The sequence below is a fragment of the Barbus barbus genome (assembly GCF_936440315.1).
Source record: "Barbus barbus genome assembly, chromosome: 36".
In the NCBI taxonomy this organism is placed as follows: Eukaryota; Metazoa; Chordata; class Actinopteri; order Cypriniformes; family Cyprinidae; genus Barbus; species Barbus barbus.
In genome coordinates this window covers 12,472,481-12,495,167 of record NC_136714.1, presented here as the reverse complement: position 1 = coordinate 12,495,167, position 22,687 = coordinate 12,472,481, and the positions used below count along the sequence as shown (strand labels likewise).

General features: G+C 38.6%; 1 protein-coding gene across 1 annotated transcript in view; it reads left to right on the top strand.

The window, feature by feature from the left end:
* Positions 1-22,687, top strand: part of LOC306856095 (pyruvate carboxylase, mitochondrial) — a 163,602-nt gene that overhangs the window by 21,904 nt on the left and 119,011 nt on the right. Inside the window, exon 8 of the mRNA XM_079395116.1 lies at positions 12,985-13,103. Coding sequence (XP_079251242.1) covers positions 12,985-13,103 — 119 coding nt within the window. The remainder of the gene's footprint in view (positions 1-12,984; positions 13,104-22,687) is intronic.

Here is a 22,687-nt window from a genome sequence, read left to right as displayed (position 1 = left end):
TTAGGTATCGAAATTTGGTACCGAACGACAAGACGTTTTCCGATACTCGGTGGTATCGAGGCAATTCGGTCGGTGCCTAAAAAGTATCGAACTCAATACCCAACCCTACTCCTAACTGTATGTGTATAATCCATTATAATAATTTCATATAATTCTTTTTGAAATGTAACTGGTTTGATGGTAGCAGGGTTGACGGTTTTGCAAGTTAATTATGCTTGGGTTGTAAAACTACAATGCAATGCATGGAGGATTTGAGTTGACGTGTAAACTTGTGCCCTACTCACTGACGAAATTAAAAATAAGATAAAATCATAAAATGAGTGGACTTTAATCAGTGAAGCCTGCTGTCTTAAAGGATGGTGATGCCGTTATCAAAATATATATGTATTTTTTGGAATAGTTTTTTACTGTAAAAGGGCAGATATATTATGGTGACGGGGTTGATTTTAAGTTGATTATAAATGATACTTTATTTTGTTTGTATATTTACTTTCATATTTTAAAAGACAATTAAGTTTTATTTCCATTTTAATATTTAATTGTCTTTCGAAATGTAACAGGGTTGATTGTTTTGCCAGTTAGGTTCGCTTAAAGTTTTAAGCCGGCGCTCGTGAAGCTCAGACAGTGCGGATTTCGAATGCCGTTGCCTAGCATCCATCTGGCTAATCTCCACTCTCTACCCAACAAAACGGACGAACTCTTTCTGCTTTCCCGGTTAAACAAGGACTTTCCAAACTCTGCTGCTGTGTTTCACGGAAACCTGGCTGAACGGTGCCATTCCAGACAGTGCGTTACATCTTCCTAATTTCCACTAAGGACTATAAAGAGATGGACTAATGAGACAGAGCAGGTTTTACAAGCCTGTCTCGACCTCACTGATTGGAGTGTTTTTGAAGCTGCTGCGAACGATCTGGACGAGCTCACAGAGACTGTAACATCTTATTTTAGTTTCTGTGAGGATATGTGTATTCCTACCAGGACTCATCTAACTTGTAACAACGACAAACCATGGTTCACTGCTAAACTCAGACAGCTCCGTCAGGCCAAAGAAGATGCTTACAGGATGGGAACAGAGTCTTGTATAAACAGGCCAAATACACACTGGAAAAGGAGATCAGAGTGGCAAAGAGGAATTATTCCGATAAGCTAAGGATCCAATTCTCTTCCAGTGACATGGCTTCATTGTGGAACGGTCTGAAAGACATCACCAATTACAAGACACCATCCCCCAGCACTGTGGAGAATCAACAACTGGCAGACGATCTGAATGAGTTCTACTGCCGGTTTGAAAAACACACCTCCTGTAACCCCCCCTTTCCCCCACACCTGAACTGCAGATAAGAGAAGATGACGTGCGCCAGGTCTTCAAAAAGAACAAGAGAAGGAAGGCACCAGGCCCAGACGGTGTGGCACCAGCCTGTCTGAAATCCTGTGCTGACCAGCTGGCCCCAATCTTCACACAGATCTTCAACAGATCACTGGAGTTGTGTGAAGTTCCTTCATGCTTCAAACGTCCATCATCCCCGTCCCAAAGAAACCCAAGATAACCGTACTTAATGACTACAGACCTGTGGCTCTAACATCTGTGGTCATGAAGTCATTTGAAATACAGGTTTTGACATCACTGGACCCCCTGCAGTTTGCCTACAGAGCAAACAGGTCTGTGGTTGATGCAGTCAACATGGGACTACATTACATACTGCAACACCTAGACAGACCAGGGACTTATGTGAGGATCCTGTTTGTGGACTTCAGCTCGGCCTTTAACACTATCATTCCAAACCTCCTCCTGCCCAAACTAGCTCAGCTCTCCGTCCCCACCTCCGTCTTTCAGTGGATCAACAGCTTCCTGACAGGCAGGCAGCAGCTAGTGAGGCTGGGAAAATACACATCCAACACCCGTACGATCAGCACTGGAGCTCCTCAGGGCTGCGTTCTCTCCCTACTGCTCTTATCCCTCTACACCAACGACTGCACATCTAAAGACCCCTCTGTCAAGCTCCTGAAGTTTGCAGATGACAGCACACTGATCGGCCTCATCCAGGACGGTGACGAGTCTGCTTACAGACAAGAGGTTAAGGAGCTGGCAACCTGGAGCTTAACGCGCTCAAAACAGTGAAGATGATCGTGGACTTCAGGAGAAACCCCCCTGCTCTCCCCCCACTCACCATAATGAACAGCAGTGGAGTCATTCAGATTCCTGGGCAACACCATCTCTCAGGAACTGAAGTGGGACATTCACATTGAGACTATTGTTAAAAAGGCCCAGCAGAGGTTGTACTTCCTTCGTCAGCTGAGGAAGTTCAACCTGCCACAGGAACTGCTGAAGCAGTTCTACTCTGCCATCATTGAATCCGTCCTCTGAATTAATATAACTGTCTGGTTCAGCTCAGCTACCAAATCTGACCTTAGAAGATTACAGAAGATAGTCCGGACTGCTGAGCGAATCATTGGTACAACCCTCCCCGCTCTCCAAGAACTGTACTTATCCAGAGTGAGCAAAAGGGCTGGTAAAATCACTCTGGACCCCTCACATCCAGCACACTCCCTCTTTGAACCGTTACGTCTGGTCGACGCTACAGAGCTCTGAGCACCAGAACGACCAGACACAGGAACAGATTTTTCCCTCAGGCAATCCATCTCATGAACATTTGAACTCTTAACAATAAACATGAAATACACAACACTATCATACTTTTTATTTTTTATTTAACACACATACTTATTACATTTCAAATTTGCACCTAACATACGTGTACATACCGAATTGTCTATTTTGTATATTGTTTGTGCTATTTTGCATATTGTCCGTTTTGTATATTTGTACATCCTTTTTTTTTATTTTTTTTTTTTATCTGTGTCCTGTCCTGTCGCTGTCATTCTGTCGCACTGTGGAGCTACTGTCACTAAAACAAATTGCTTGTATGTGCAAACATACCTGGCAATAAAGCTAATTCCGATTCTGATAAAAATAAGATAAAAATGTAAAAATGAGTGGACTTCAGTGAAGGTTGCTTTCCTAAAGGACGGTGATGCCATTATCAAAGATTGTTTGTTTATTTATGTTTTGGAATAGTTTGTTACTTTAAAAGGACATTAAATATTATGGTGACAAGGTTGATTTAAGAACATAACTTTTAAATAAAACTTTATTTTCTTTGTATGTTTCATATTTTAGTTGACAATCTAGGTTTTATTTCCATTTTAATATTTAATTATATCTTTCAAAATGTAACCGGGTTGACGGTAACAGGGTTGATCGTTTTGCCAGTTAAATATGCTTAAAGAAACTACAAGGCATTTATTTGAAGAATTTAATACTGATGTTTACAAATTTGTAAACTCAGATCTTACATAATCATAAATATAAATAAACATTAGTGGACTTTAATTAATTGAGTTTACTTTCCTAAAGGAGGAGGATGATGATGCCATTATGACCGTTTATTTTCAATTATTTATTTGCATAACCTAAGAAAACAACTTCAAGTCTTTTATAATAATAATTAAATTTATATATAACTGATAGCATCTGTTTATAGGATGACTCAACTACATGCTTCAGAGTTGAGAGATATCTCATCCGTGTCCTTACTAATAAAAAGAGCGGATGTGGCAGTGCTCTCTCTGACCTTCAGAGCTATCGCCATTTCATGCTCAGTTTTTTTTTCTGTGCAGGATGTCTGTCTTTTTGTTCCTTTCTGTTCTCCGAGGGCTTGAAGCAATGTTTGCCCGCATAGATTCCTCTCAATTGTTTATTTTGTCGTTCAGTTCTCTGTGTTGACCCCATGACGGGCAGCCTTGTAATTTGTCTTTTTTGTCGGCGCCCTGTTGAACGGATAACAGTGTTGTCATGGAGGCGGGAATATGTGAGAAGACTCTCTCCTTCAATTATGTTACGCACATTTCGTCGACCTTGTTCTTCTTGGGGTGCTGTTTATATTGTTGTGGTCGCTGTTACAGCTTTTTATGTGCAGGTCAGACACCAGGATGAGGAATTAAATGGTATTAAAATCTCCCCTGTTTTAACGTCTTTTTTCCTTTTTTTGTTTTATGGCAGCTGTTGCCATGGAGACAGCTGCTCTACCCACAGTGCCTGAAGCACTGGTTGGGGATCACAGCCTTGATGTGGTTTCAGTTTTATAACTCACTGTTATAAACCCCGTTTGCATGTGTTTGAGACACGCTGAGCTTGATTGTGAACATAAAGCATCTTCGCTGCTAATCATCAGTAAAAGATGAGGGCATTTACATAATGCTGTTTAACTTCAGTGATTGCATAAGTTATTCTTGTGTCGTCTTTGCTTGTCAGAATCTGTTTTCTCACTCTTACTACTGTCTCTGTCTCTTTCATGCAAGGATGTAACCAAATCTATAAAAAAATGTGAAAGTGTAAAGAAATAGTTCACCCGAATATCATTTACACTTCCTCTCATATTTCATTTTATTCAAAGTGTTAGGCAGAATTTCTGAGCTGCTCTTTTTGGTACAACAAAATTGGATGGTGAAAAAAGGAATGGTTTACATTGAATTGCAAATTTTGATGTTTTCATGCCAAATAATCACCATATTCTCATTTTATGTAAAACACAAGACCAGACGAGATTTTAAGCAGAATGTCAGAGCGGCTGTTTTGAATACAAGGAAAGTAGATTTGATATGAAAAGTGATTTAGACTGTGAAACTGTTGAAGTAGTCAATGTGACTCATACAAACCATATTCTGAATCTTATGAAGTCATATATCTTTGAATGAGAAGCAGACTGGAAATTAATTATTAACTGACAATGTTCCCCTTCACACCTCAAAAAAAAAAAAAGTTTGCATCAAGTTTGACATCATTGGTGTGAAATGGTATTGATTTTCCTCATGTCTTGTGACCAACTATGAATAAATTTACAAAAGTGAGAGTTTGATAGTTACATCATTATTAGTAAACAATGACACATTTTCAGACTGTTCCTCACACAAAGCTATCAAATGACTTCAGAAGACTTCAATATAACCACACAAGTGGTAAGCACTGCATTTATGAAATTTTAACGCTGCTTTTTTGTCCTCTTTGGAGCTTGGCAGTATAAAATCACAATCAACTTTCTTTGTCTAAGACAAGTTCTGCCTAAGAGCTCTGTTCATGTTTTGTGATTGAAAGTAATATGGAGCTACAATGACGTTTGGGTTCGGTTACATGATGTTTTTGTTATGCGTACGTGTGTATGTATGTGTGTGTATATATATATATATATATATATATATATATATATATATATATATATATATATATATATATATATATGGGAAAATATTTGAGCAAAAATACAGTAAAAAACATTGGGAAATATAACAGTACTCCAGTATATTTAATAGTTTTTTGTGTGGAAAACATGATCATTTGTTTACAGGATTATTTGATAAATCGAAAGAACAGCATTTATTTGAGATGGGAATGTTTTCTTACATTATAAATGTCTTTACTGTCACACATTGTAGTATAAAAAATTAACTAATGTATGATATTTGTAAGAAATACTTTATCTTTAAAAATATTTTACCATTTTGCTTTGGAAGTATCAGTTGGTGATATTGCAAAAATTGAATGAACAAATATAAAAATAAAACTCCTATATACACATTCTATAAATACATTGATTCTTATTAAAACACAGTTGTAGAAAAAGCAGTGATTTTTCTCTTTTTGTTTTTTTTTTTATTAACTCTTAAAGGCATAGTTCACCCAAAAATGAAAATGTTTCTCACGTTGTTTTACACCTGAATGAGTTTCTTTCTTTTGTGGAACATAAGTTATTTTAAAGAATATGGGTAACCAAACAGTTGCTGGTCTCCAGGGACTTCTAAAGGATTTTTTTACCTGCTATCAAAGTCAATGGGGACCAGCAACTGTTTGGTTACCCACATTCTTCAAAATATCTTCTTTTGTGTTCAGCACAAGAAAGAAATTAATACAAGATTGGGACAGCATGAGAGTGAATAAATCATTAAAATTTTTGGTTGAACAATCCCAGTAATGACAAGCTATGTTTAGTATTATTATTACTATTATTTACATTCTACCAAGATGGCGCCGCTGTGTTCGGACGCCGTTCGGGTCGCTCCACTGAGATTTTGCTTCAACTTTCTTTTTTACTTAGTTTTACTTTCTCTTTTTACACATCTCACGTCGGCACTGATCACCTACAACATAGAAACACTTTTGGACATTGGAAACCGCTACACCAACCTGTTTCAGGACACTTTATCCACGAATCCTGCATGGCCTCTGGAGATTCTTCGGAACGCGGAGATAAACAACACCCCCCTGAGGCGACGGATCAAGAAACACCGCGGGAAGCGCGCTGGAATTCGAGTCAGACTCAGGAAAAGGGCTCACAGTCCTCCTCTCCCAAGCATTCTCCTCGCTAATGTCCAATCCTTGGAGAATAAGATGGATGATCTTAGAGCCAGGATTAGTTTCCAACGGGACATTAGGGACTGTAACATCCTTTGTTTGTCAGAAACGTGGCTTTCGTCCTCGGTCCCGGACACTGCTGTAATGCCGAGTGATAACTTCTCTGTCTTTCGGACGGACAGAACAGCAGAGGCCGGTAAATCCAGGGGTGGAGGAGTGTGTTTCATGATTAACAAGAAATGGTGTGATCCCAGGAATATCTCCATTCTGTCACGTTCCTGCTCGCCTCATCTGGAACATCTTTCCATTATTTGCCGCCCATTTTATCTGCCCCGGGAGTTTTCATCGATCATTGTTACTGCCGTGTACATTCCACCACAGGCGGACACCGGCTTGGCCGTGTCTAAGCTTCACGATGTGCTCAGCGGCTACATTAACAAACATCCTGACGCTGCCTTCATCATCGCGGGGGACTTTAACAAAGCCAACCTCAAGCAGGTCATGCCGAACTTTTATCAACATGTATCCTGTCCAACTAGAGGACCAAACACACTGGATCATTGCTACACTCAGTTCAAGGATGCCTACAAAGCCCGCTCACTACCGGCTTTTGGCAAATCGGACCATGCCGCCATTTTTCTAACACCGAGATACAAACAAAGGCTCGTTCAGGAACCTCCGGTGCAGAGAGTAGTGACGCGCTGGTCCTCCCACTCAGAGACTATGCTGCAGGCGGCGCTTGATGACGTCGACTGGGACATGTTCCGGGCGAGTTCTTCTGACGTCAGCGAGTTCACGGATGTAGCATTAAGCTTCGTAAACACGCTAACCGAGCAAGCTACAGAAACAATAACGATAAGGACATTCTCCAATCAGAAACCGTGGGTGGACAGAACAATCCGTGCCGCGGTTAACACACGCACCGCCACTTACAATGAGGCTCTTCTGTCTGGGAATACGAGCGAGTACAAAGCATCGTGCTATGCTTTCCGACGCGCAGTAAGAGCCGCCAAACACAGATACAGAGAGGGAATTGAGTCTCATTTCCAGCTCAACGACTCTCGACGGATGTGGCAGGGACTGAGGACCATCTGTGACTTCGGAAACAAATCCTCCGCGGAGGTGAGAGCAGATCCGTTGCTGGCCGACGAGTTAAACATCTTCTACGGCCGCTTCGATGGCAACGGCGGCGGCGCGTTTCTGCCGACCAGCGCGTTTCTGCCGACCAGCGCGTCAGGAAGCAACAGGCAGAGCAACGATGATCCTGTAATCACCGTGCCGGAGGATGAGGTTCGGAGGGCGCTAAAGAAAGTGAACGTCAGGAAAGCAGCCGGACCTGATGGGATAACCGGCCGTGTTCTGAGGTCCTGCGCCGATCAGCTCGCTGGTTTGTTCACTTCTATCTTTAATGAGTCCCTTGCTACCGCCGTGGTTCCCACCTCATTCAAAAAATCCATCATTATCCCTGTGCCAAAGAACAATAAACCCTCTTGCCTGAATGACTATCGCCCAGTTGCCCTCACATCTATAGTTATGAAGGTTTTTGAGAGACTTGTAAAGAGCCACATTTGCTCCTCCATCCCTGATACTCTGGACCCTCTTCAGTTTGCCTATCGCCCAAACAGATCCACGGACGATGCCATTTCTCACGTTCTCCACTCTTCCCTCACACACTTGGACAGCAACAATGGGAATTATGTAAGGCTGCTATTCATTGACTATAGCTCAGCTTTCAACACTATAGTCCCCATCAAGCTGGCATCTAAACTCACAGACCTCGGCCTAAACTCCTCACTCTGTGACTGGATTCAAGACTTCCTCACCGGCAGACCTCAAGTGGTGAAAGTTGGCCAGTTCACCTCAAACTCCATCACTCTGAACATAGGAGCCCCACAGGGCTGTGTCCTGAGTCCCCTGCTCTACTCTCTCTACACGCATGACTGCGTGTCCTCTCACAGCTCCACATCTATTGTCAAATTCGCTGATGATACTGTGGTTCTGGGCCTCATCTCCAACAACGATGAGACCGCATACTTGGATGAGGTAGAGAGACTCACATCATGGTGCCAGGACAACTGTCTCTCTCTGAATGTGAGCAAAACTAAAGAGCTGATCATGGACTTTAGGAAGAGACAGCAGCAGCCCTACACTCCTCTTATGATCAGTGGGACCCCTGTGGAGAGGGTGAGCAGCTTCAAGTACCTCGGTGTAAACATCTCCGAGAACCTGACTTGGACTACACACATCCAAACACAGGTTAAGAAAGCCAGGCAAAGACTGTACCATCTGCGACAGCTGAGGAAATTCAGGGTCTCACCAGCAATCCTGAAAACTTTCTATTCAGGGACCATAGAAAGTGTATTGACTCAGTGCATCTCAGTGTGGTATGGAAACAGCTCCAATCAGGACTGCAAAGCACTACAGAGAGTTGTGCGATTAGCTGAGCGCATCTCAGGGTCTGCTCTCCCCTCTCTGCAGGACATCTACCTCAAACGCTGCAAAAATAGAGCTGTTAAAATCTTCAAGGACTCAAATCACCCTGGTAACCAGCTATTCACTTTGCTTCCATCTGGTAAGCGCTTCCGTAGCCTGATGGCAAAAACTGAGAGACTTAGGAGGAGCTTCTTCCCCCAGGCCATCAGGCTCCTAAACTCTAACTCTGTGTCATAACATCACTTGACTCCATGTAAATATCAATATATCAATAAGCTATTCATAATTTTTCTCTACCTCATATTGCTGCTATTTATATACCCTGTACAACTTTTTTGCACATTCCTCTTAGTACTATTTAAGTCAACAACATACTGACCTGCACATTTATATTTTTTATCTTATCTTTTTATTTTATTCTTTTTTATTTTATTTTTTCTACTTTTCTTCTCTTAATATTTGTATACTTTATAATTGCACTGTCCTTGGAGCGGACCTGACCTACATTTCACTGCTGGTTATACTCTGTATAATTGTGTATGTGACAAATAAAACTCTTGAATCTTGAATTATTAGTCTGCTGTCACTTTAAGACCTGCACACATCTAATATAAAGACATGCAGCTGATTTTTTTTCTCAACTGTTTACTTTCACTTCAGACAAAACCAACTGCGTTTATATGTAAACCTTGTGTGTTTTTGACAGTATTAGCGCAATAAAACGTAAAAAAAACGTGTATGCGCTTAAAAAAGAAAAAAAGCATTTCAGAACAGCACGCAAATTAAATATTAAACCGGCGAGGCTTTAATAAAGCAGATGCAAATAGTGTACTTCTGTGATTGCGAATAATTGCAGTGTCCCGTGAGTGTAACCCTACCGCTGAGTTAACGTGTGATGTGAATGCATGTCACGTTGTACACTATTTTGAGACTGAATAGCAGAACTGCAACTGATAGAAACTGTGCTGTTGCACGATACTATGATAAGATTGTACACTCACATGTATTAAAGGTAGAAAAGGAAAATATTAAATTACTTTTCACTTTCTGGAAACAACGCTATCTGAAAAAAATTCAGTTTTAGTTGATTATGCCCAATACCCTGCTATTGATAAACTCATAATAATTACTAATTTGAAATGAAAATGTTTCCCCTGGAATGGTGGTCAAAGCTTTCCTTCCAAGCCCCCTTGTCTGTTTCTCTCTTCTTCTGTTATAATTCCATATATTGACTCTTAAATAAACCAACCCCAAACCACTCCCTCTTTGACCTCTTCTGTCTTTTGTCATAGACTTCCGGCAGACCCTTTTTATGCTATGGATGTTGTGAAGTAATTAGAAATTGTATCAAGCTGTGAAACTCATAATTACTCATCTCTCTCCCTCCTTCTTTCTCACCCTCTTTAGTCCTCTCAGTGGAATGCCATCTGTCCTCCTATCTCTTGCTCACCATCCTTTCCTCCTCTCATTTTACCCATTTAATTACCTGTCTGTACCTTTCTTCTCGTGGGCACTGTGTGCCGTCTTTAGTTTCATCTCTTTCATTGCGATGGTCTAATAGTTTTAATCTGCTCACTGTATTTCAGCATGTGTGTGTGTGTTTGTGAGAGAAAGTGCTGAGAATGATTGATGTTCTCAAGTCTAAGTGTACAGTCTTCATGTCTTCTCGCGGTCTCGCAGGGCTTGCGAGATTTTCGAGCGGGTGTGAGTATGAATATCAGCCAGGAATTTGAAGGGATGGTTGTTTGATCTCTGTGTGTTGGCAGCCAGTTATCAAGTATGCTTTACTCTCCAAACACTACACGTCTGTGTGTGTGAGAGAGGCAGTGTGTATCCAAACGTGTTGCGTTAGGAAATTTGCCTGCTGCGACAGGCCTAAGGACGAATTGGATTGCACTTCTGCGAAATTTGGGGACGGGATTATGGAACCCCTATTGGGCTTTATGTGGTGTGTGTGTCAAGACGTGGCCTAGTAAGAGGCAACCTGCTGTCTTGCTGCCTTCCCAATAATCCTTCCTTACCACAATGTACCATAATTTCCACAAAAATATATCATAGTTGACTATTATTGCTGCAAGAAAAATGTGGTAACTTGGTATTAGCCACAGTTATTAAAACAAAACAAAAAAACAACATAACTTTTTACATGAAATTCTGTAATTGTTTGTAAGGTCACACTTTATATTAGGTGGCCTTAACTACTATGTACTTACATCAAAAAATAAGTACAACGTACTAATTGTGGTCATATTGTATTGCAAAACACATTTGCTGCTATTGAGGTGGGATACAGGTAAGGTTAGGGACAGGTTTGGTGGTATGGGTAGGTTTAAGGGTGGGTTAAGGTGTCCCTTAGGTCAACAGTGTAATTATAAATGTAATTACAGAAATTAATTACAGATGTAATTACATATAGGTATTTTTAAAAATATAAGTACAATGTAAAAACATGTATGTACACAATAAGTTCATTGTATCAAATGATTAATTTAAATGTAAGTACATAGTAGTTAAGGCCACCTAATATAAAGTGGGACCGTTTGTAATTTTGATTTGTTTGTAGTTGCACTTTTAGCATTTGGTGTGAGACAAGAGAGGAGAGAGAATTGTTGGATAAACTATTATCTAACAAAAATCAGCATGGAAGTAGTTTGTTGTAAAGATATATACTGTATCTTTTGAATGCATCTGTCAAGCTCAATTATTAGTAGTATTGTTTGACAAGCAAATATTTATTTATTTAACATGAACTATACTTATTTCCATTTTAAGTTTATTGCTTTTAACAAAATTATGCAGATTTTTCAAACTGTATTCAGTCATGTAATTCTGATAATGATGCAACAGTTGTCACCGTAATAAAACAAAAACAAAATGGCATGTATAATATTTAGTATGATCTTCTGAGCTAGACAAACATTTTCTGATACACGTTATATCCAACTTTATTCACATACATGTACATACATACTCATGTAAAGCAATATATACTACAGAATATAGCAAATCTTAACTGCTGCTTTAGGTTTTTTTTATTTTGTCACAAAATGTAAATTTACTATCACCCAGCTCTTTATGTAAAGTTGGATATATACAAGTATGTCCAACTTTATTCACAAATCTCAACTGCTTCATGTATCTTCACGAAATATACACTAAGTATAAACTAATAAAAAATGTAAGCCTTTTTTATATGCATATAAGAGGGTTTTAAGTCCTATTATGCACACAATTTTTGAATATTGTCTAGTACCTGTGGTGGTTTACAAGAAAGTTTGATTACCATTGTAAATATTTTTTAGGGTCACGCTTATCTAATCAGCCATTTTAAAGGGATATTTCACCCAAAAATGAAATTTCTATCAATAATTACTTACGCTCATGTCGTTCCAAACCCGTAAGAACTTCGTTCATCGTTAAAAAAATAGTCCATGCAACATCAGTGGTTCTGCTTTCATTTTATAAAGGTACGAGGATACTGTTTGTGCGCAAAGAAAACAAAAATATCAACTTTATTCAACTATTTCTGCTCTTCCATGTCAGTCTTTGACGTGCTTTCACGAGAGTACCATGACGCACTAGCTGGCATTCCGACGTAGAACCCAGATGAGCTGCACCTTGTTTACAAGCAGAGGAAAGCACACGAATGCTGTTTCAATGCACATCAAATTCTGACATTGAAAAAGAAGAAATTGTTGAATAATGTCGTTGTTTTGTTTTTTTGCACAAAGTATTCTCGTAGGTTCATAAAATTAAGATTGAACCACTGATATTACATGGACTATTTTAATGATGTCCTTACTACCTTTTTAGGTCTTGAACGTGTCAGTTGCATTGCTGTCTGTGCAGCTCTCGGATTTCATCAAAATATCTTAATTTGTGTTTTGAAGATGAACGAATGTCTTTTGGGTTTGGAATAACGTGAGGGTGAGTAATTAATGACAGAATTTTAAATTTTAGGAGAACTCTCCCTTTAAAGATTATTTGCTCCGAAAATCTGTCATCACACCTTGTGCCAAATAAAAATTCAGTTATTTTTATTTCATAGTATTTTTGATATTTTTCATGTGGATGTAAATTGTGCCTGTGAAGCTTTGAAAAGTGTGTAATTCTCATAGCTCAGTCGGTTCCATCTCTTCCCTCAGGTCGGCTATGAGAACGCAGGCACAGTGGAGTTCCTTGTGGATAAACACGGTAAACATTACTTCATCGAGGTCAACTCCCGTCTGCAGGTGGAGCACACGGTTACTGAGGAGATCACAGAGTGAGTGTCTCTCTGTCTCGGAATGTATCTGTCTCTGAAAAAGAATGGTTTGAAAATTTCAAATCAGTCAGTAATGTTGAAGTGTATCTCAATGATTTTAGTGTGTGTATGTATATGTGTATATATGTGTATATATGTGTGTGTGTGTGTATGTATGTATGTATATGTGTGTGTATGTGTGTGTATATATATATATACACACACACACACACACTGCCAATCGATTAAAAAAAATTAACTAATTAACCGCACATTTTTCTGAAATTGATCACGATTAATCCCACCTAACATTAAAGTTTTTAAATATACTTTTATATTGCAATAATTTCACATTCAATCTTCAAATTTACGTACAAATAACAGAAAGACATTATATATTTTTATATTTGTTTTATGGCATCTTTTTTTATGACTGAAGGCCAGTGTCACTGATACCAATACTGATTTCTCTATAAAATTGCCCCCCCCAATATTTACCTATTGACTATAGCCATTCAACATTACAAGATAATTGAGATATCAATTTTAATATTTATTAGACTTTTAAAAAATAACTTCGAATTTAAGTGAACTTAAAACAGTCTTCACATAAACCCATTATAATAAATATCATACCTGTGCCCTTCAGTAGATGAATCCTTAAAGCTATATATAATTGATTTTTATTAAATATATTGTTATTTTTTGTTTTCTTTGTGCACAAAAAGCGTTCTCGTAGCTTCATAAAATTAAGGTTTTAAATAATATATATAATATAATATAATAATTTGTATATATGTATAAAATCAAGTGAAGTAAAAATCGTTCATCATTCAATTTTTGTGCCGGTGTTTTTGACATCTCTGAGCCTCACAAATATATATAATATATTTTTACACAAAACTGAGTGTTTATAAAATGCATAATAATTCAGTTTTTTGACCACCTGACTACCTGACATTTCGATTCTGAGAAGATATGCTTTTTTCACAAAATAATGACTCCGCTAAATATTCGTTGACATTTATGAAGACATTTTGTGTGGCCAAATGCAATTAAACTTGCATAACTGTGGGGCGATGTTCAGCAGCCCCATAACACTAATTAACACTCAAAATTTGTATTGTACTCCGGCTGTTAAAATGTCAGTGTCGAAAAAAACATGATGATAAGTGCAAGGCATCATCATCTTAGACCCTTTGAAACCTGTAAGATTCTCAGTGGGCTTGTATCTGAAACGCATCCTTCCTCATTTTAGTAAAAAGCTCACATAGAAGTGTGCCTTGGAGAGAAGGGAAGTGGTTTGTTGTTATCTTTTTCATCCCAGAGGCAAAAGAGAGACAGGAGAGTGAAATGTGCTAGTTTAAATACAGAGGTGGGGGAAAAGTGATTCTTCTAACACGATGCCAACACTTTTTTTATTTTTTATTTTTATATGGACTCAATTAATTTTGGGCTGAAAGGAAACAGGAAAGATCATTAAAAGCTCAAAGGATTAATTAATGTGTCAGAATTTTAAGTTTGTACACACGCACTCTTGGATGAATACGTGTGATTCTAACCTTTCTGGACAATTTTCCATCGTTGCCCGACTTAGTGAATTCGTGGAGCGTGACTGCCTGTGCAGACGTACCAGGGCTCCATTCATTATAAATGTCCATCTTGTCGCATGAAATTGAAGCTGTCAGCTTTTCATTTGGCATTGCGTGGCAACCCAGCTGTGAGCGAGAGGCCTTAGAAGCGCATATGACTGTAATGAACTTGATTTCCAACTCTCTAGCCAGCAGTGGGGCTTGTATGCCAAGACCTTCACCAGCAGCCACCTTCTGTTCCTCATACTGAGTCACTATACACCCCACCTGCTCTGCTAACTCGCTGGCTTTTACGCTGGTCCAGGATCAAGTCTTCACACTCGCGCTTCAGATCTGAAACTTGACCAGTTGATCACACCATGTGCATTCATGTTGTGTCCAATGCCATTCCTTCTCACTGTATTCAGCATGTAATTATTATGTTATATAAATGATTACTAATTTCACAATCCATAATCAAGAAGTCAACATCAGAATAATATGGACCATTTGAAATATTTCGATTTTAGAAAGTTTGGTCACACTTTATTTTAAGGTCCAGTTTTCACTATTAACTGACTTTCGACTCTATAAACTCCTAGTTACTTTTTATTAATAGTTAGTAAGGTAGTTATTACATATGTAGTAGAAGGTCATACAGAATATGTGGTTTATAAGTACTAATAAACAGCAATATTAATCATAGGCATGCTAATAAGCAACTATTTAATAGCATGAATTGGTCCAAAGGGTACAGAAAGTTAAAATTATTTTTGTGATTTGAAAAAAGTAGGCAGTTTGTCTATTTAAAAAAAAAAAAAAAGCTGGGAACAAATATAAAGTATAATACAAATATAATAATAATCTGTGCAGAAAGAAACAACAAAACGGCAAAAGAGGTATGAGCTTAATATAAATTGAAGTTCAAAAGTTTTGGGTCAGTAAGAGTCTTTGGTTTTAAAAGCCATTTCTCATTCTCATCAGGACAGTAATATTGTAAAATATTATTACAGTATAAAATATTTAATATATATTTTATTGCTGTAATGGCAAAGCTGAATTTTCAGAAGCCATTACTCCAGTTTTCAGTGTCACATGATCCTTCAGAAATTATTTTAATATGCTGATTTGTGCGTTATTTTAATATGCTGATTGATATCAGCATTTATTTGACAACATAATTCTTTGATATTATAAATATCATTAGTGTCACTTTTGATCAATTTAATGAGTCTCTGCTGAATAAAAGCTTTTTTTTGTGAACAATTATTTTTGAGACAAAACATTGCAGTGTAGAAAAGAACAAAGTGCAACACCCGATCACCAGAAGAACAACAAATACACATGAATACAAAATAAAACGCACATTAAAAAGAAGAAACAAACAATTCAACAATGTCAAAAGCAGTAAACATGCACAGAGTGCACTCTGCAGACACAAACCGCAACTTGGGGAAGGTGACACATGCACTCAGAAGTCCATGCAGCAATCTCCAATGGATCATCTGATGACCCGGGTCATCTGAGGATGATGTGATTGTCTCCCAAATTTGATCAGAAAACAAAGTCAGCAAGTCACCATTGATATCCCTAGACCAGATAGACCACGGATAATGATCTGCATGATTGTCCGAGGAGAAAAGAGCAAACAACCGAAGCAGAAATAACAGAATTATCAGTGGGGAGAACCACTCTCCGCGAGGGATGTACAGGCAATTCTGTCAGCATTATCACCATTTCTGTCTAAAATGGAAATATTTAAATTTCTTTTAACAATCATCAAAACACCTTTCAGTTTGTTGTCAGTTGCAGCAAAAGAGACCACCTCGTAATATTTATTATTGCATCTATGAACATCATCCTTCTGCAAATGAGCTTCCTGGATTAAAGCAATGTCAGCCTTTTTTTGTCGCAGTAGTTCTAAAAAACGTTTATGGGGGCCATTTAAACCATTGACATTACAACTTCGTATATTAATTTCAGTCATTGCTATCAAACAAATAGGTGAACTGAACTAATGAAAGAAAGTAATACCACTGCAAATTAATTCTCAACCGAAATCCTATTAACATAAAAAACCCACCCCTTAAAACCCCAGGCTGCGCCCTCCCCTGTCTTAATCAGTGACCGTAACATGACACCCAGTAAAATTCAGAACACCGCCATTAGCCCTATTAAAAGAGAACAGAATAACTTCAAATTCACACGAGTAATAAAGTGGGGTAAAAAAAAATGTATACACGCTATAATGAGGAAGCAAACATAATTACATCATGTACACTGAAAACCGTGCATCAGTGATACCAAGTTTCCTAGCGTAACCTACATGAAGAAACTGCCAGTAGGTGATTGTCACATGACGTTCCAGATCAGTAAATTAGAAGTCTAGTCACTCTGTATTATCAAACCCTTATGCCACGTCCATCCAAGGAGAATGAGGAGCGGGGATGGAGCTCAGGAATTGACACGCTTCATCCGGTGAGTGCATTAGTTTGGTCTCGCCGTTTTTCATGACGATCTTCGGCGTAGCTGGATACTGAAGAAAAATTCCTTCCGTATTGTACTGAAGGAGCTCCTCTTCTTTGCCGTCGTGGGAGAGAAGTTGGGGAAAAAGCTCTACATCGCACTGTCAATTGCTTTTACAGGACCGTGGTGTCTTGCTTCATTAAGAATCAAATTCCTGTCGTTGTAGTGTAACAGATTGAAGAGAAACACTAGCGGTTTGGAGTGATCCGTTGAAGCTCTCAAGTAAACTCGGTACGCACGTTTGATCTTGAAACTTTGCCCACAAGTGATGGGATCCCGATCGGCAGTGACCATTTCAGAAAACCAATCATGTCATCTTTCTCTGCCTCCTCAGGTAGTCCCAGCAGGCGGAGATTACTGCGTCTCGCTGCGGTCTTGTAAATCAGTCACTTGTTGCTCGAGGGCATCCAGAGGTACAGTGTATTCGCCGATCACGTTTTTCTGCTCTCTCTGTTCCCCGATTAAAAAGTCAACTTTAGAGCGCATATTCTGGATTGTAGTCATGTGAGAGGCGAATTCGGTGCGCATTGCCGCTAATTCAGCCGTCAAAATGTCCTCAAATCGCTTTATAGTAATGGCCACATTGTCTTCAATGTCGGCTCGGCCCGCTGCGGCTGCTGGTTTATTTTTTTTTTTATTTTTTTTATTTGGTGACCCATACTCGAAATTGGTGCTCTGCGTTTAACCCATCCAAGTGCACACACACAGCAGTGAGTAGTGAACAAATGCGCGCACACACACACACACACACACACACACACACACACACACACCGTGAACCAGGGGCGTAGCCATCATTTCAAAAGTGGGGGGGACGGAATGTCTAGTGTTATACCTGTTCTTTTTTTTCAGTTAACCCTTGTCTAATTGACAGGTTTTATTTTTAATCATACCTTTTTGCTTAATATGCTTTATGATTATATTGTTATATATGATTATAAAACAGAAGGAAAGAAAGAGAGAAAAAAGAAAAAGAAAGAAAGAAATACAACAGCTTGTCACTGGGACAGTACACTTAAAAGCACATCTTTGTACCTTATTTACCCCAAAAAGTTTCATAATTGTACATTACGGAACATATTGGTACTCTATGTGCACCTTTTTTAGTATAAGTTACAAAGATGTCCTTATAAGGGTACTATTGTTTACATATTTCAGATTGTATTTTGTGTGTATTGTATGTACAGTACATGGCACACAGTAATGGATACTTGCACATTCACATACTACTTTATTCTGTTCTGTTCTATTATACATTAGTCTGATTAGTCTGTTAAAAGAAATATCTTATCATAGACAATGCTGTAAATAATCTTTACCTCTGAAGCCTGAATGCACTTCTGCCTCTGTCGCAGTGTTTGAAACATGTACATACAGGGAATAGTGACATACAGAAGAAAATAACACATTAAATACACTGCTGGACAATAACCAGTCATTTGTATCCTAAATTATTTTTTAACACTTTAGAATGATAAACACACATTCACTATTAACTATGACTTTTGCCTCAAACTCTTCATTTACTGCTTATTAATAGCTTGTAAGGTAGTCGTTGTAGTTGTTAAGTTTAGGATTATGGGATGCAGAATATGATCTTGAAGAATACAGAATTAATATGTGCTTAAGTACTAACAAACAACCAATATGCAAGCTAATAATTACATACTGTAGTTAAAAATGATAGCTGAGAAGTTGCTCATCATACTAATGTTATTTTTTATTTTTCTATATTTGACTAATTATGTGTTTTTTATGATTGGTCCATATATAATCCTACAAACGCTTGTGTATTAATAGATTTTATACAATATAAAAACAGCCAGGTGTTAAAAGCCACTCTATCAGTTCTCTCTTCTCAAGACTGTTTCTTGTTCATTCTTGACAACACATAAAAACGTCAAATTAGTGCAATAATGACAGAGCACCCCTAAATGAAGATCGGTCCTGTATCAGATCAGTGCTTGCATACTTGATTGAAATACATCATGTAGAATTGGTGTCACAATGCTGCAAACGCTGTAAAATCTCAGTTCAACATTATCTTTATTCTTATTTGAAGGGTTCTAATAACATGCATACGTGTTAAAATAAAAGACGTCACAAAAGAGTTACGGAAAAATACACTGAAAATAAGTGCATGTTTGTCCAGGCAGCTTTTTTTTCTCCATATAATGAACATCAAAACTTGCTAATTATTCAACAAGAGCAATAGGCAGAGTCACTCAACATTGTGCAACACTATTCGGATCCCACATGCCAACTTACGCTGCTTGACTTCTTCGTAAAAAAGGACTGAAGAGTTTCTTGTCGCTTTGAACTCATTTCGACCGCTAATGAATGATGGATACAGCGCGGGACCGCGGGCGAGTGACTGATTGCCATGGAAACATAAACGTCATGTATAAATTATCCTGTCTCTTTGAATTTGAAATCATTCATTTATATACATTGCTCCATTAAAACCTCAACATGTCGAGAACACAACTGTCCAATGAAAAAGTGCGGGGGACAAATTTACTTTTTATAAAAAGTGGGGGGGGGACACGTAATCTACGCCCCTGCCGTGAACACACACCCGGAGCAGTGGGCAGCCATTTATGCTGCGGCGCCCGGGGAGCAGTTGTGGGTTCGGTGCCTTGCTCAAGGGCACCTCAGTTGTGGTATTGAGGGTGGAGAGAGCGCTGTACATTCACTCCCCCCACCTACAAACCCTGCCGGCCCGAGACTCGAACCCGCAACCTTTCGATTACGAGTCCAATTCTCTAACCATTAGGCCACGACTTAATTGGCGAGGATGATGGTGAAAGATAAGCGAGTTTCCGACTGTGTGACATCTCCAAACCAACGACAAACAAAAAAAACTACCCCAAATGCAAGAAACGTAGAACAACAGTAAAAGACGGGTCACATACACGGAGCTTGGCTACTGTGCGTCTTGGCTCATGAAAGCGGCACGTGATCCCTCAAAGCTTTTTTTTTTGAAGAAATGATTACTGACCCCAAACTTTTAAACAATAGTTTATATTTATAATATACATTTTGCACTTTTTTTCTAATAATACCTCCCTCTGTTGCCCTCCATTACGGTGACTGAAATTTGCATTATCATTTGGCTTGTATTTTGCTTTTGAAGCATTCTGAATTGTCAGATGGGTTTATTAAAGCATGCAAATGACATGAGTGCTTTTTCAGTTGGTTTCCTGTGTATGTGTACTGTAGGCCTTTTAAAGCAAGACGAAAGGGCAGGAAAAATAGGCTCTATTTTGTGGCGAGCTGTTTCAGACTACAGTTATGTTTTTAAAACAGCCTCACTCCTCCTGACCCTTCCTGCCAATTACTCTCTCTTTAATCGCTGGTGTGTGTATTGTTGATCCTGAGACAATCATATTCAGCTGTGTATTTGTATGCAGCTGGTCTTTCGTCTGTCCCCCAGTCTCATTTTCTGTGTTGGTGATATGACCTTCATTTGGACACAGTAATTAAGATCAATTACCCTCTGCCACTCTGTCGCTCCATGCCACTGGCAAGGTAATAAAATATGCCAGCTGCCCATAATTACCCATCATGTTTTCATAATTTGATATCTCCTCCATCTTTCTGTCATTCCTTCGGGTCAGAAAATCTTAGGACAGTAATAAGACAGCTGACCACGGTGATAGTTGGTGGAAAAATACAGCTGTTTAGTACTAATCTGTGCCTGTCAGTTCTGGTTTATTGTTTCGCTATCATTCTCTTAGACAATTTACAGTCCATCTAGTTTCTAATGAATATTGCTCACAAAAATGGCAGGATTCAATCTAATTGGATCTTTTCATTAGCAACTATCTTAAGCTGTGGCGTGAAAGGCAGCAGACAGGAAAAAATAAGTCATTTCACACCAGAAGAAAGTCTGGTGCTGGTATCAACATTTATTACAGTATAATGAAAATTGTAATAGTATATATATATATATATATATATATATATATATATATATATATATATATATATATATATATATATATATATATATATATATATATATATATATATATATATATTACACACACACACAGTGTATATATAGGGTCGATTGACAGAGGTACATAAGCCCGTAAATTTAAGTCACATGCCAGCTTATGTTGGTTTAAGTCATATGCTGCGTTCCAGTCAACCCGTGTTTTTCCAACCTTCTACCCATGAAAGTGCACTGGAACGGCAGTCAAACCCATGACTTCCCACCCGTGAACTCGTACTAGAGCGATGTACTCCCAGTTCCGTGCTCTGACATCACATAGCCCGAGAAACAACAATGGCAGCCCCTACAGATGCATTTTCAAATATACAAATAACGTAAAATAAAAGGTATAACAGCTTCTCTTGCCTTATGTGCCATTTTTCCTCCTCCGTTTCCCTCAAATAAGCAAGGAAGCACCTTTGGCGATAGAAATGATTGTAAATGAGCATAAGCCCCGTACGGTCCGCCATGCTGGTTTGTTTGCATCTAGCTACCACAATTCTCTGCGCTCAGGCAATTTGGTGTGACTTTCCTGGAACGCTACAAAGTCGTGAGTCGTGGTTTGAAGTCGTGATTTACGGGCTCAAAAACCTGCCTGGAACGCAGCAATAGCCTACATATTCTGTTTTGAAGATATTAGGCAAGTGATGGGCTCTATTATGTGTGTCCCACAGCCCTCTGAAAGTGCAGAGCAATAAATATGACAGCACAGTAAATTAATATCATTAATATCATAAAATGCCTTAAATTAATGAGTAATAGTTAACTAGGATAATCTTTGCATAGAGGCAGCCCTACAATATATTCCACAACTAAATAAATAGCCATTCAATTGTGCATTAAATCTTTTACAATGTATTTCAAAGGGTTATGAGTTTATTGTAATTGCGAAGTAATATTTTTAATAGGGCTGTGTCAGTTTAATGCATTAACTTCAGTTACAAACTGTTAATAAATATGATGCAAGTGTAACCCAGGTTACCAGTGGACAGAGACAAAATGCACTTCAAATTAAACAGAGTTAAAGTATAAAAGATCATACTTTCAGATCAAATATAAGACTGCAAACAAAATAATTAATTATATAGAAATGGAGAAATATAAATATTGAATGTTATAAATATGTCCAATAGCGTTATCTCCCTTTACATAAGCCTCCAATGAGATCGCATTTTGAGTGACGTCATGGAAAATTCCGCTATCGCGGCACTTTTAGAGAGCAGCGCCTTCTAGAACTTTCTTTTCTCTGTGAACCTCTGACGCGAGCAGATGCTTGTGCTGCTCCGGGAGATTTGAAGCTCTGATTGAGTCGAGAAATTGATGATTCAGAGAGAAGCAGTTTATGCCCGAGAATGACATTTTGAGAACGTGTATCATCTGGAACTTCCCTGGTTCTTCTGATGTACATGTAAACGAGTTCCTTGGCCAGGTTTTTTTTTGTGTTCTTCTGCTTTTGTTTCCATGTGAGTGCTGTGATGTCCAATTGATGAGTGTGATCCGTCCTGCAT